The 15,960-nt window shown below is 58.0% G+C and overlaps 1 protein-coding gene across 1 annotated transcript in view; it reads left to right on the top strand.

Annotated features, from left to right (window-relative positions):
- The window catches only part of FBLN1 (fibulin 1), an 82,533-nt gene that overhangs the window by 60,934 nt on the left and 5,639 nt on the right, over nucleotides 1–15,960 (top strand). Inside the window, exon 16 of the mRNA XM_036120572.2 lies at nucleotides 631–762. Coding sequence (XP_035976465.1) covers nucleotides 631–762 — 132 coding nt within the window. The remainder of the gene's footprint in view (nucleotides 1–630; nucleotides 763–15,960) is intronic.

The raw sequence follows: 15,960 nt of genomic DNA on the forward strand, positions 1-15,960 counted from the left end.
TGGGGATGCCTATTAACATCTGGGGCCCAGGAAATCCTGACCTTGACCTTTAGTGCTGAAAGGACCCTCAGTGGGCACTGGCGGTCTGCCTCCTTCACTCTACAGATGACGAAACGGAGGCCCAGAGGGAAGACGCCTCCAGATCACCCAGAGCCAGGGTAGAATCGGGGCCTTGTGCTCCCAACCCAGGGTGGTTGGCCCGCTTTACACGGGGTGGCCGAGGAGATGGACACAACCACCAAAATGCCCAGCCCACCCCAAGAAGTGGCTTTTTTGGCCCACGTCACCACGGGGCAGGAGACCAGCCTGCTCTCTTGCCCTTGCTGACCTCTCTCCATTTGTCCCCGCATCCACCGCCCTTCCCCTTCTTCCCAACTTCATGAAGATTTACAACTAATTACCAAGTACCCCTCAGCCTTGCCACTGCTGCCCATTAGCCGCAGGACCTCAGGGAAGATCCAAAGCTTCTCCAGGCCTCAGTTTCCCCGCTGATCACAAGGGGGATAGGTGATGACCTGTGAGCCCTCAGGACCCCTCCTCCGCCTTCTCGGTGCAGGGCTTGCCGGCCCTGGGTTCTTGGGACCCGAGGGTGCGTCTCCGGGGGCTCCATGATGTGCTTCCCTCCCGCAGAGATCATCTTTCTCCGGGCCATCATGCCCGTGTATCCTGCCAACCACGCCGACATCATCTTCGACATCACCGAAGGGAACCTGCGGGACTCCTTTGATATCATCAAGCGCTACATGGATGGCATGACTGTGGGTGAGTGGCTGGAGACATTCAGGTCCTCCCAGCCAGTGGCCTCGTGGAGGCCCGTGGTGCCAGGCTGCTGGGAAAACCTCTCTGGACCAGCCGAGGTCCCATCTGAGTCCCGCTCCTAAATCCCTCCTATTCTTCAGGGCCAGCTGGAACCCCCTCCTGCCCCCTCCCAAGGCAATCACAGGCAAGGAGTGGGCTCTGCTCCTGGCTGGGCTCCAGGTCTCCGGGGACGACCCCTGTGGGCCTCCGTCTCCCGCCTGTGAATGGGTGGATTAACTAGATCTCTGTCTCACGACCATGAACTGACGATATCACACAGGTGACTTGCATGTCTCAGGGCTCGGACCATCTCCAGGTCAGTGGGACCTGATGGGAGGTTTATCCTTGTGGCACGACAGAAGGAATAGCAAACGGGGGGTCTGAGCCCGTGCTCTGGCCTCGGCCCCGGACCGCTTGCCTTGCCGTGTGTCCAGTCGGTGTCCTGCCCGGCAGGTCATGCGCACAGCCCTTGAGCGAGAAGCCTGCTGGCGCCTTCCACCGAGGTTCAGCGCCGCGGGAGCACGGAGGAGGGCTGGGGCGGACAGGGAGGGGAGGGACGCCAGCGGAGGCGGGAAGCAGGTGAGTCTGGGGAACCGGCTCGTAAACCTCTCCTGAACTGTTGAGTTTTAGAGACCTCAAGTTCATGGGGAATGGAAACCATCCCAGCTACCATTTTGGACTTAGATTTAGACTCTGAGTATGTTCAAAGCAGATGAGCAGCCGAAGGCCAGGCCCTGTCCTCGCGTGGGCCTCAGTTTCTCCATTGCGAATGGGGGGGCACGGGCTTTGTGGTGTCCTGGGTCGTGGATTCTGTGAGGTGTTGACCAGAAGGAGCGTCCGAGCGGGTGACCCTTCAGCCGAGTTTTGGAACAAGGTCTCTAGGTGGCGCTGTTGGATCTCAGAACCCTGGTCCCTGCGCCCGGACACCCGCTGCCAACCCCAACCGTTGTTAAACTGGCAGCTGGAGACAGGGGATCGTTATTCCCCTGTTGCCAAAGAGCCGTTTATAGCGACTTTACAAGCTCTTAAATGGGTTTGCATGTTGTAAACATGACTGAGTCATTTAGGGGCTCCCCACCCCCAGCCGCCTCCTCCGCTAGTTGGCAGCAGGAATAATTAGTTAATTACAATTAATGGTACATTAGTCCTAGCTGGGATCCCAAGGGGAGGGCATGCAGTTTGGCTGTCAGCCGTCATAAAACTTGCTACTTGCCCTTGAGTCACTGCCCACCCTGGGCCTCAGTTTCCCCCATGTTAGATGAAGAAGCCCTGCAGGGCCCCAGGGATGAGGGCAGACGGGAGGAGGGAGGTCAGGCTTCGTCCCGCTTGGGTGGGGTGGTGGTGAGCTATTCGAGACACTGGCGTCCAGAAGCCCCCCTCCTAGCAGCCCTGTGCTTGATGCGAGGCCGGCGGGCGCGGCTGCAACACGGCCTCGCGGGGGTAAAGCTCGGCCTCGCGGGGGAAGTCACAGCTTCGGAACCATAGGAACTGGACTCAGAGCCTTCAGCTTCACTCACTTACTCTTGCCCTTCTGCTCCTTTCCCGAGCCCTCATCTGTACCGGGCCCTGGGCTGGACACTGCAGCGACAGGTGAATAAACACCATGCAGACCCTGCCCTCGGGGGCTTTGCCGTCCGGTGGGGAAGAGAGATGGCCCCACAAACAGATCATCAAAATCTGACACTCCAGAGACTGACAAGCCTCTGTGGCCCCAAGAGAAACCTCTTGGGGGTGGCTCCTTGCTGCGTTTTCGCCTTGCGTTCCCAGCTAAATCCCTCCTGGGTGACCTGAGCCCGGGGGTTGGGCAGCGGCTGGGCCCAGATCCAGTGCCCACCAGCGCATTTTTCTAGCCGCATCTGTACGCCAGACAAAATCGACCTGGGAGCCTCTGTTTCTCGGCTTCCCATCCACTGGGGCAGAAAATCTTGGCGTGTCGAAGCCTGGAGGCTCCTGGAGACCATCTCTTTCCAACTCCTTTGTAGAGGGGGAAACCGAGGCCCAGAGAGGCGTGAGGGTGTGCCAGGCTTCTCCCAGTGCCTCGGGGCAGAGTGGGGAACAGAACGGAGCCCCTGGGAATGGAATGTGGATCAGGTCACAAAGACAGAGCGGCTGTCCCTCACTGCGCTTGGTCACGCGTGCCCTGGTCTTTGGAATCCGGGCTGGGGCTGCGTGGAGGAGGGCCCAGGCTGGCCCCGGAAAATTCGTCCTGCTTCCGGTGGGCCCGGCCTCCTCCGCTCCTCGCTCTGATTGCAGGGCATCCATCTGGCCAGGACCCCATGCCGGGGTCCTCGCGCCAGTGTCATCTCCTGGGTAGAGGACTGAGGCCAGGGGAGTCCAGATGGCAAGGTCCCACTGGGGTAGGACCCGGACTGTATGTCGGGTTGGACCCTCATCTCTATGCCCACCCGTCGCTGCCTTATTTCTCTGCTTGGGTCTCTTCCCTGGACTTCCTTAACCCCACCTCTTCCCCTCTCCCCCTCTATCCCAAATAACTCCTGTGCACCCCGGGAGCTCTGGGCCGCCGGGGGTGGCCGTGCTGGTGCATGCTGGCCCTGGACACGGGCACAACGCTGCAGCTCCAGGCCTGTCCGCCTGCGGTGGATGGTTTGCTGCTGGACCCGAGCCCAAGTCTGAGCCACCCGCAAGTCGCAGCCCAGCTTGTCTACCCCGCACCCAGCTCGGTTCTCACAAACACCTTCAGGGACGGGTGTGATCGTCTCCCTCGGGCGAAGGAGGGAACTGAGTTAAATAACCACCTGGGACCGGGCATCTGAAACCCTATGGGGCCTGGGTGTTTGCAAACTTGTTTTTAGGGGCGTAGTTCTCATTTCAAGCAACGTCTTAGAAACCCTGTATGTCAGTGGAAAGGAAGAAATTGTTTTCTGGGGCCACTCACGCCTCCTGTCTGCAGCGTCCAGCGGGCTGTGGTGGGGCTCCTAGCTGGGCCCAGTGAGAACCAGTGTGCAGCCCCGGCCGCCTATAGCACCTGGAAGAGACACGGACCTGCTCACAGGTGTTGGCTGAACACCTGCCGCTTTAGGCCACGCCCTGTTCGGACACTGGACACCGGGGTCTGGAAGGCTTCCTGGAGGAGGTGGTCTGAGCTGAGTCTCGACACATGTGAAGGAGTGACTGACACCTAGTGAGTAGCAGGAGCAGGCGTTTCCTCCTCGCCACACCCCTGTGACATGGTGGGACTATCGTTATTCCCAGGTGAGGGAGCAAGGGCCAGAGAGAGCGAGAGCCCGGTGCTCCCCAAACGCCCGGGGCCGGAGCCCACTGATGGCTGGGGCCGACTGGGGCAAAGCGACTGAGGGTTTGGGTCCCAGAGAAATACGCATGTATAAGCTGCCAGGACCCTGAGGCCACGGAGCTCCTTCTTCCCCCAAATAACAGAAGAAGAAAGTGCCCCAAGTCCACTCAGAACCTGAAAGGGCCAGGCCTTCCCCTAATGTATCCTTTAAAAGCCCGTTCTTAGCGGGGATAAAGGCGGCTCTGCAGCGGGGCTGAGCCTGCTGTCGGCCCAAAGCCTGAGCAGACATCCTGTTGCATTCTTCCTTAACCAGCTGTCAGTGAAAAATGAAGAAAGCATTTTTAGCCTGTGCAAAAATGCCCTCTTAATGCCTGAGGTATTCTCGGGCCACGACAAAGCCTTCCTCACCCAGCCCCGGATTCAGGCTTCGCTCTTCGGGCTATTGGCTGCGGTCAAGGGCTGTGCCAAGAAGGGGTTCCTTCTGGTACTAGCTCGGGATGGGGGACTTGCGGGGGGCTGGGTCCTGTCAGCCCCCCTGCCGCGGGGGGCCGCCCCCTCCCCGGGCCGCTGGGCCCCGGCTAGCCTCAGCCCTCCCCGCCACCCTCACTCCTCCCTGCTTCTTTTCAACTCTTTTTCCAAGGACAGGAGAATAAAATCGGTCTATCCTGAGGATCAGCTTTGCCAACATTTCTGTGAAAACCTCCCCAAAGCCAAGAGGAGCTAGACAGTTCGTAGCTTGAGTGGCTTTTTAGACCCACCTTTCGATTTTGTATAGGCCCGCCTGATCCTTGGCCAGTGGGCACGCGGACGGGAGATTTAGTGGCTTTTTGCCAGTCAGCCCCTCCTGCCACATACCCGTTTCGTGAGCTGGAGGGTGCTCGGGGAGCCTCGGGACAGCACGTCAGCCACGTGGGGCGTGAGCTCTATGCAGGCCGGGACCCTGGTTCCCCATCAGGCATGGACATACAGTAGGCGATCGAATATTTACCCAAGGCCACGCTGGAGGGACAGGAGCGCCCCGGCTCACACAGCCTCCAAGGGTCACAGCCTCCCGAGGCACTCCCCCCACCCTGGCAAGAAAGGGCCACCGGACTGGGATGGAGCCGTGACTACAGCTCACGTTTCCTGTTTTTAGTGGAATCCTTCACGCCTGGCCCCTGGTGTGTGAGGTGAGGTTCATGAAATTTGACTGTATTCGCGGACGTCCCTTATAAATAATGACAATAATTAAGGTAAGAACAGCCCTAAAACTACTAGTTAGTGAGCTCTCCCAGCCCCAAAATAGGCTGAAATAAAAGAGATGGACTTGCTAATTGTTCTTGCCTGGTGGAGTGGGGAGTTTCGTTTTTCCAGTCTTTGCATAATTAATGGGAGGGCTCTAATTTTACTAAAACGAGCAGGAACACAAAAGAACAGATCAGTGTCAGCGTCACCCGCGCTGTTAGCCTTGGGCCTCGTGAGATCTGCACTAGTCTTTCCACTTGAACTCTGATGTGACCGTCCCTGCATTCCGGCTGCAGAGATCCTGGAAATAAACTATTGCGTAGAGGTTTCACACGGGTATGAATCGTAGCTTCCGGGGCAGGCTGCTCCCCTGAGCTGCCCCCGTGTCCCTCCGAGCAGCCGCTCCCCCTTCGCGTTCTGATTAAATCGTGGCGGTCTGCAAGGATCCGATGGTGGCTGCACTAACGCGGCTCCCTGGTCCCCCGTGGGCAGTTGGCAGTGGGCGTCGGGGCCGCCAGGACTGATCGATTAACCGGCTTGCGCATGCCACAGTGCTTCCTGTGCTGGGTGAGGAGCATGCAGTCTCTGCCTGTGGGGAGGCTGACAGTCCCCGGAGTGGGACAGGAGAGCACCGCGGTGCCCCTGCCTGGGCAGACTGTCGCGTGCTGCCAGGAGGAGGCGGTGCCTGGATGGCTCCGCCCTGGCCAGGTGAAGAATCAGACAAGGCTGTTCCCGGACCTCGGTCCCCCCGCCCTCAGCGTGGTGGTGTTTTGAACATCTTGACCATATCAGTTTGAAGGAGGCACTATTCCTGGCCCAGGGGCGGCATGACGAGAGGCAGTGGGTGGGAAGGCACCCCACGCAGTTTGGTGCTACCAGAGCAAGGGCGAGAAGAGAGGCTGGGAGGGGGCACAGGGCCGGGCCTCTGTAGACTTCCGCGGCCCACAGGGAGCCACTGGAGGTCCGTGACGCTCCTTGGGAGACCTGCACTGCCCAAGGTGCTTCTAGATCCTTCTGCAGCCTCCTGCAGCCTCCTGCAGCCCGAGGTGGTGGTTGTCCCCACTTCGCAGATCAAAAGACTGAGGCCAGGGGAACTAAGCTGCTTGCCAGGGCCTCTCAGCTGGGGAGCATTTGAGCACGGAAGTTGGACCTGGGCCACCTGTCTCCAGAGCCTCCCACCCCCATGGCCCTCGTGGTGCGCCCTGTTTCCCTCTGGTCTACACCGGCTCACATCTATACCCCTGGCATCTGTCAGCAGCAGTCAGAGGGGCTAGGTAGTGAAGCATTTCCTTTCGAGTAGCCACAGTGCTCCCAGCCATGGGGTCTTGTGTTCCTGTGAATAAAGAGCCCCTCCAAGCCCACATGGTCAAGAGATGAGGTTTAAACACCACCACGCTGGGGAGGGAGCAGGGTCCTGGAACAGCCTTCTCTGATTCTTCACCTGACCAGTGCGAACTCATTCTTGTTCCCACAGGTGGCCATGGTTGGGGGGGGCTGCTGCTTGGGACCCTCGGGCCTGCCTCTTCCCCATCTGCCCGCAGGAGGCTGGTAGGGGGGTCCAGGGCTGCAGTGGGGAGCTGCTCAGCCTGGGCCAAGCCACACCCCCTATGGGTACTTGCAACTTAGGGGGATTGTTTGTAGGCTGGGTAGGACTCTGGCTGGAAACATGCTTTAATTATAACCTACAAATCTGGAGAGAAATTCAGATCCCACTCTATTTGTGCCTTTGTTTCTGGAAAAGCCCTCTGGTCTGACAGTGTGTGTGTGTGGGGGGGGTACGTGTGTGGGTGGGTGTGAGTTTACGGGTGAGTGTATACGGATGTGTGTAGGCATGGGTGTGGCTAAGTGTCTAGGTCTGTAGGAGGATGCAGATGAGCGTGTGTATGCACACAGGGTTTGATTTCTGAGATGTGTGATGCTTGCTGGCTTGGAGAAGGGTGACCCGATAATATCAAGGCTCAGCCTCATGTCCCCAGTGCAAAGCCACCCTGGGCCCAGGGCCAGGATCTGGAGGTTTTGCTCACGGTTTTGCCTGGGAGTGGAGAGGTCACCTGGTGCCCCTGTGTATGTTCACTCATTCCCGTGTGCAGCACCCTTTACACGCTCAGCACTTGTGAGCAAAACACTCCTCGTGCTGCCTTGTGGGCTGGCGTCGCTGTTTCTATAAGAAAAGACTGAAGGGCCGGCCCTGGGTCCTGCAGCCAGTGAGGCAGAGCTGCAGCTGGAAAGCTTGTCTGCCGCTCCGTGCTCGGTCTGCCCCGAGCTCCCTAGCCTCATGGGCGGCTCTGAGGGCCCCTGGGTCCCCCCGAGAAACTGATGGGCTCCTGTTCTTGCCCCTGGCACCGTGGCAGCTAGTCCTGTGCTCGGTAAAGTCAGAATGAATGGAGGATCATGTGATTGTCCCACTCACCTTAGAGATGGTTCCCAATGTTAGGTGTAGAAGGGATATGCCCTAATTATAGACGCCCATTAATGCAATTAGATGAAATGATTATGTGAAAGCTCCTAGCAGTGCCTGGCACGCAATGAGTGTGCAGAAAGTCAGTCCTAGTGGGACCTGAGCCTTCTCCATGGAAAGGGGTTGACAGCCTCCACTTGCCCCGCTGTCTGCTGAAGCGTGATGTGTGCCGACCAGGGCGTGGGCACCGTCGTACAGTATTCCTCTTGAAGCAAACTAAAAACATCTTCGCTTTGAAATAGCATTCTGAATTTCATCTGTGAGTATAGGGATTATTACTCTATTGCAAGTTTACTGGTTGAAAATGATCGTAGTTGGGGTGGCCCTTCTGGGGCAAAACGTGATTGAGTCTCTGTGGCCACAATCTGAACACTGGACTCGGGGTAAGACGTTCTGGGCTTGATTCTTGCTTCCCTGTTTCTAGGTGTGTGACCTCAGGCAGTTTGCATAACCTCTCTGAGTCTCAGTTTTCACCTCAGCAAAATTGCCATAATACTTGCCTTGCTGGGTTGATAACCGCCTGCTGGGAGGACTGGATGTGCGTATTCGAACACAGCTGGGTGGGTTGTTCGGGGATAAATGAGCTGAGGTGAGGAGCTGTTTGAAGCTGCGGTGGGTGACAGCTTGGTGCCCTTTGAGGGGACGACGGGGCTGAGAGTGTTCACCCCAAAGCAGCTCCAGCTGCCTGGGAGCCATCCTCGTGGCCTGGGTGGGCGAGGCAGGCCCAGCCAGAAGCAGGATGGTGGCGGCCGTGCCGTCCAAGTTCTGCCATCCTTGAATTATCTTGCTCATTCGACAAGAACATCCCGGGTTCCTACTCTAGGCCAAGCCCCGGGCTGGGTGCTGGGCAGCAAACTTACACCCAAGCCACAGAGCTTTCTTTCATGAAGCTGCCTCCTAGCTTCCCTAGTATCCTGCCGTCTGAGCTCCTGTAGGCCCCGGACCTGTTAATGTCTCAGAGGGAGAGAGAAGTGGGGTGTGGCAGGGCTGCCCCGTCCAGCTGAATATGTTGTGTACTGCAAAACCCCAGGGTTTTCAGCCTCTTCCATGTGCAGTGCACAACATACGGGCTAGCACACAGCAGCCCGGGTACAAGAGCTCGTGAGCGAAGATCCCAAGCTCACGGCACCTCTGCCGCCCGCCGAGGGAGGCCTCTTTCAGAGCAAAGCGCTTGCTTGCCCAACCATCTGGCTTCAGGTCACCTTCGGCTGTCCCAACCAGCGGGGCGCAGATCACCTCTTTAAAATCATTACCCCAAGGGGTTAAACATGTGCTGCTGACCCTGTCCTGCAGCCTGATTCAGAAAGCTTGGCCCAGGATCAGTACACATTACAGATGACATTCAGAAATTCCACCTAAAAACAACAGTGCGGCTGTCCCTGCCGGGTGACGAGTGATTGGCCCTGTCCCGGCTTTCACGGCAAATCCTGGGGATTAGGCGCTCTCTCTGCTCCCGGAGACGCAGCCTGCCCGTCACCCCGGGCCACACCCTGGCCAGCAGCCAGCATGTTTCCTGGGGTGATGGCCCAGCAGCCTCGGGGCCCAGGATGGGCTGTGGCCCGTCTTCACCCTGAGGCTGGCAGCGTCACTGAGGGTGGTGGGAGGTGGAGGGTACGTGGGAGGGTCTCTTGAAGGGGACGGGATGGAGATGAGAGGGACAAACACTTCTTGTGCCCCCTGTGCTGGGATCCCATGGAGCAGAGATGGAGTGGAGGGCATGGGGCCCAGTGCTGCACCTGACCTCATAACCATGCTCAAATGTCAGCTTTATGCCCCCAAAACCCTCGAAGGAGGGCTCTCGGCTGCCAGTTTCACCGACACAGACTCTCAGAGGTCACCCCTCACACAGCTGACGATGCCCCCAGGCAGCCTCCCAGACTTGTGCTGGACCTTCCGAGGGCTCGGTGGGGCTCAGGGCTTTGGAGTCCACCCGAGTGAGGCACGCAGGGCACCCTGCTCCTGCCCAGACTGCCCCAGTGGCCCGAGCTGGACCCGCTGAGCCTGGCCAACGCATCCCTCCTCTCTCAGCAATGTGCTTCCGTGTCACGGCAAAATGTGCCCTAGCCCCTCGGTTCCTAAAGCCAGGAGCCAGGGACCCTCTACACCCCCTCAGTGGCTCCCCTTACACCCCCACAACCAGCTGCTGCCGGGACTACCAGCTTTTAAACCCCTGCTGCCCGGCCAGAGAGACGTCCTCCGCCTAGGCCTGTCCTTGTCCTCCTCGGCGCTCAGCACTCTTGTCCCTTCTCTCTGTCCACTGTGCTCCAGCCCCCCAGCCCGTGCCTCAGACCCCAGACATCCGTGGCCTCTCCCCTCTTCTGGACATTAGCTAGGACATTCTCCTCTTCCTCCTCTGGGTAAACTCCTATCCATCCCTCAAAGCCCAGGTCAGTGTCAAATTCTCCTCTTGCCCACCTTCTGCACCCCCACAGGCTGAGTATTCGGCTGCTCCCCTATGTTCCACAGCAGCCTGGATGGGCCTCTTTTGGGACTCTTCTCATATCCCTTCTTTCAGCAAACACTGTCTATGCCCTGCAGAGGCAGGTCCTGGTCCAGGGGACACAGCAGCAACCAAGACAGACAGACATGCATCCCTGCCACATATTCATTTTATTGCAGAGGGTGGGAGCTGACAAGAAACGAGTAGAATATGGTCACGGTCAGGGGGTGGTGAGTGCGATGCAGAGGGCTGGAGAGGAGGAGGGGGAAGGTGTGGGTGGGGCAGAGGAACAACTTTAAATCTGGTAGTCGGAGACAGTTGTCTGAGGCAATGAGCCCCACGGAGATGTGAGGAAGAGAGCACGTGCAAAGTCCCTGAGGCAGACAGAGGCAAGCCTGGTGTCTTTGAACCACAGCAAGGAGGCCAATGTGGCTGAGCAGAGGCATGAGCTGGTGGCTGGTGAGGCGGGGTCTTGAGGCTGTTGTGAGTCCACTGGCTTTTCCGCTGAGTGAGGTAGGAGCCAGGTGAAGGTCTTGAGGTGGGGAGAGATGACCTAAGGCTTTAAAGGCTGACTCTGGGTGCGGGGCCGAGGCTCCCACAGCCGGCTGGGCTGAGGCGATGGTGGGACCCCCCCATGCGGGTCCAGCAGAAGGCATGAGAGGGAGACAGATTCGGGGTGTCATTAGAAGGGAGTGCCACATTTTGCTATGAGTTGGAGGTAGGCTGGATAACCCCACAGATTTTGGCCCGAAAACGGGAAGACTGGCATTGCGGTCTGCTGAGACGAGAAGGCCGAGACACTGCAGCTTTGGGGAGGCCGGAAGTTCAGTTTGGACATGAGGATCAAGACGCCATGGCCCCGTGGTGGTGAGCACTGAAACAGATGAGCTTGGGAGATGTTAGCGTGGGGATGGTGGTCAGAGCCCGTGACCCCATGAGCTCCCCGAGGGAGCGAGTGTAGACACAGAGAAGAGGCCAAGATGGGGCGCCGCAGCCCTCGTGCTCAAGGTCGGGGTGAGCCAGCGAGCCTGGAGCCGAGATGTCCTGGAAGAGGGGAAGGCATTTCCCGGAGGGCACACCCATTGGATTAGGTGACGCCCAGGCCACTGGCGACCTTGGCAAGGCCCTCCCGGTGCACAGGGTGGAGGGGAGACGCTCGGAGCAGGATCACTGGAGAATCCTTCTGGAATGGGAGCACAGAAATGCCCGCGCCCGCGGCAGGGGCGCGGTGCTCACGGCCCCATGAGTTCTTGCTGGTCTTGCTCTTCCAACAATTATGAATTCCTGGAGGCAAGGACCTACGAGGGGCTCATCTGTGCAACGCCCCCCTCCATCTCCCTGTTCGTTTGTCTTTCTCGCACACACGTGTGTGCACGCACCTGCCACACGCACCAGGAGGTCACCCAGGCCCGGCGCCCGGCCGGCTGTGAGACCACACACGCCTGCTGACTTCCAGAGTCACCACGGGGTTAAAGCGAGCTCAGAGCAGACTCTTAGCGTCCCCCAAGGTCCTCCCGGGGACCATCTGTGTCCAGCAGAATGATTTGTGAGCCTCCTCCTGCTGCTATCATGCACCTTTGGAAAAGCCTTTGATATCACCAGGCACACTCATAAATCGTTCTTTATTAAAAAATAAATAAATAAACTAAAGTGTTTTAGCCAAACAGCAGTAGAGGCACGTTGTGGAAACTTAGGAAAGAAAAGTTGGATGATGATCCGAATCTTCCAGCTGCCTCACCTCACAACCATAAATGTGCAAAGGACCCAGATGCCCACCGTCACCCATTATCAGGAGGAGTGTTTCCCGCAGCCTCGATGTTGGGCGTTTCTGGACGGACTCTGCGAGGAACATCTGCTCCGTGGCTGAGACTGGGGACCCCAAGTAGCGTCCTAGTTATCACTGTCGTCAGACTAATAGCCAACCCCCTGGGGACCTTGCTGTGTGCCAGCCACTCTTCCAGCACGGTGGAGATGCTACTTACTTTCCTCCCCATCCGCGGAGGGGGAAACTGAGGCACACAGCACGTTCGGGCTCAGGGAGCGTGAGTCAGGAGAGCACACGGGGTGTCGGGACTCCATGTGGGGTTCTTGGGCCATGACCCTCCAGGGCGACCTTGGGCAGGGTGAAGTCCGACTCTTCGGGGTCCAGCCCAGTCCTGAAATTCCTCTGCATCTGCATTTCCGAGCATACCCCCCAGACTGTTCTTGCCAGGCCGACTTGTCCTTCAAAGTTCAGCCGAGACTAATTCCTTGGCGAAGCTTCCATGGGCTGCCAGGGCCCGGTCTGGGGTGAGCACTTCTCCCGGGCTCCCCCGAAGCCTCTTTCCTCACTTTCCCAGGCTCTGCGGACCTGCCATCTACGTCTGACTCCCCCAGGGGGCCGAGAGCTCCATGAGGACCCTCACCAGCGCTGGGCAGTGTTTATACCCGTGGCACCCAGCACGGTGCGTGCCCAGAGCACGGGCTCCATGCTTGCCAAAGGAAAGAGAAGAGAGGGCGCCGTGTTGCAACCAGAAGTGGGGGCTCGGGGTCCCTACTCTGCACTCAGCAGCTGCACACCGGGCCGGCGTCTTAATTCCTCGGGGCCTTGGTTGCCTCTGAAGAAGGAGGAAATGTCGCAGAGGTCAGGACTTGGCTCACTCTGGTACTCCCGAGTCTCTAATTCTAAGTCCAGTTGGCAAGACTGTGCACACCTGCCTTTCCGTGGTCTTTGCACATCCTGGGGGGACTGTGAGGGGTTCAGTGCGGCGGGGGCAGAGTGCTGAGAACGCGGGGGACCTGAGCAAGATGAGCTCCACCTGCTGTGAGCTGGGGGCTGGGGTGGGGGAGATGTGATTTTTGGCTGAGGCACACCTCAACCCCAGGATCCGACCTGTGTTCTAGAAGGCTGGCTGTGGCCGCAGCGGGGGCAGTGCGTTGGCGGTGAGGAGGAAGGTGTTGTAAGGTCAGGCCTGACCTGAGGCGGGGTTGGGGCCAGAGCAGACAGGAGGGTGTGGACACTCTTGCCGATGGAATTCCTCTGCGTCCGTGGTGACTGAGCGGGAGGGATGGAAGCCAGGCGGCCTGCTGAGGATGGGTCCAAGTTCTCTGGAGACTGGAGAAGAGCAGCGGGTTTGGGGGAAGGGAACATCTGGGGAGATCTGAGCGGCTGGTGAGCTTGGGTCTGGGGCGGAAGGACCCCAGCAGGCAGGGGTGGGGGCAGCAAATGATTTCTCATCCTGCTCCTCATGGGCACATTTTTGGCTAACTCTGTTAAAGTCGGTGCCTTAGATGGTGAATCCCTTCCAGAAAAGTGCCCGGCCTCCTCTTCCTCTGGCGAGCCACACTGCTCGGTGGAAGGGGCGGTGGCCCAGGGTGGGCTCCCTGATGCTCACTTCCCCGCCCTGAGCCGGTTCCTCCTCCAGGAGCACAGACAATGCGGTTGACAGGAGGAGGACCAGACAGTAGACGGGAGTGGGCTTCCCAAGGACAAAGCGCGGTAGAAACTCAGCTTCCACATCAGGGAGGAAGGCTGAAAGGTCTAGCTTTCCACATTTCTCCCGGAGGGGAAGGGTGGTCTCTGGGGGCTGCCTCTCGCGCCTGCAGCTGTCCCATCCAGGCTGCTTTAGCTCCCGGGAGGCTGGCGGGGGGAGCACACTTAGAACAATTGAGAAGTGCGGATGGCGAGTTCTGTGAAGACATGTTGAGTGCCATTTGGTATTTTAAATATGCAGCCAGACTCCTGTCCCCCTTCCTTCCAAGCTCCTGCCTGGGTGTTTCTCAGGGGGAGAAGAGAAGACGGGGTTTCGGGAGCTCAGTTCCTCCACTGCCGATTACAGATGTGATTGCTTCCTCGTTCCTTTCTGCCATGCTTGCCCTATATGTATGACTCAGCCAAGGGCAGCACATTCTGGAAGTTTCCTCCATGTCACGTGGCACTGTGAAGAGGGAGGAGACGCAGGGGGTTGGGAAGAGCTGGGCTTTGGGGTCAGTCTCAGCTGGATGGCATCCGGAGCTGTGCGCTGTGGGACCCGGGGCATCCGGCCCTCCAAGGCCACTCTACTCCCCCAGGGAAGTGAGGGGACAGTCTGTTCCCGATAGCACTGTGGTGAGGACCGAAGAAGCCACGGGCCCGTGAGGTCCACCCGTTTCCCTTCCCCTTCGCCTGCTGTGTGTCCCTCTCTGAGCCCATCCATGCTCTAGTTTTGTTTTGTTTTAAGTAATATCTAGGCCCGATGTGGGGCTCAAACTCACGACCCCAAGAGCAAGAGTCGCACGCTCCTGACTGAGCCGGGCGCCCCATCTAGTGTTGTGTTTTGTATGTACCCACAGTATATCTTCATTTTCTTGGGTTTTCCTCTTTGCCGTTGATCTGTGCTCTTAATCCTCGTCTGCAGGGTTCATTATTTGTCCCAAGGAGACTTCACTGAGATGTGGGTGATGATGTGCCCCTTCCCGATTGCCCGTCATGTCTGTGTTTGTCATGACCACGCGGGTCTCCTCCGACCTCCCTGTTCTCGGTCCCAGCACCTGGGTCCCAGCACCTCGGCCGGCACTCCGCCTTCCTCCTTGCTTGTGGCCCTGCGTGGCGGCCACCGAGGCCAGACAGTGAGGTCTTGCTCTTCCTTGTCCCCTTTCCACCTAAGCCAGGAAACTCACCGACCTTCGACAACTGTGCATTCTCCCTCTCCCCACGCTCTCCTTTCCGGGTGATAATTTTCCACTTTGTAAACTGTGCTTAATGCTTTGATGTTCAGTTCGTTCACTCATTCATTCAGTAAATGTGGGCTGAGGACCTCCTGTGTGTCAAGTGCAAAGCAGGACAAAGAACCTGCTCTGTGACACATGCCAGAGACACAAGAGTGGCCGGAAAGACGGTGCCGTTGGCCTCCGGAATTACACAGCCACGGGGAGACTGATGACTCCCAAGAGAGCAAGTGGTTCTATAACCGGGTTTCACGGAGTGATAGCTTCTCCCTCTTTTTATTATGCCGGCACGTGACTTTCTTACCTCTGTCTTTCCTAAGCCGGATCTCTCTTAAAAGCACGGTTAATTTCCACTGACATGAGATCAACACGAAGTCTCCTGATGCATCACCTGGCCTGTTAAAATCCTCTCTGACAACCCCGTTCACGCCGTTATACTTTGTCATTTAGAATCACAGGACTTCTGGGTTGAAGGCTGACCTTGAGAACGCATGGTGACTTGCACAAGGTCACACCTCTGGTCCCTGTGGAGCCAGAGCCGGAACCCAAGTCTGTGATCACGGGTCTCTTTATGGATCAGCGTCTCGTGTGAGAGACAAGACCCGTGCCGAGAGCTCCACGGCTCCTTTCCATCCTTCCAAACAACAGACGGACACTTGGGTGCCACGCCAAGTAGCAGACACTGGGGGGTGGCTTCAAGGGCCAGGAGGGCCGGCCACAGACCCCACGGGATGACCAAGATCCCCGTTGGACCTTTGTGCTTCATGTCGGGCTCCTGGATCCCAGCACATCAGCTGCAATTTACAAAGCAGAGACGAGACGTGAAGGTGAAGTGCCCGAGGGGCCTACATTTTTCAAAGGGAAAAAAAAGGCTTAATTATATCTTTAAGAGGCACAGACACGTCGACACGCCAAGGAATACTAGCAGCGTCTGAGACCCGAAGCAGAAATGCCAAGGACGAGGATTTGGAAGATTAACACAGTTGAACTCGGCACCATGGTGGTTTTTTTTTTTTTTTTTTCCTGGGGCTCTGGAAAGCTGAGGAGGTAAACACCCCAGCAGGTCAGATGCACACGCCAGGCTTGATGGAAATGCACCTC

Source organism: Halichoerus grypus, chromosome 6 (genome assembly GCF_964656455.1).
Source record: "Halichoerus grypus chromosome 6, mHalGry1.hap1.1, whole genome shotgun sequence".
NCBI lineage: Eukaryota > Metazoa > Chordata > Mammalia > Carnivora > Phocidae > Halichoerus > Halichoerus grypus.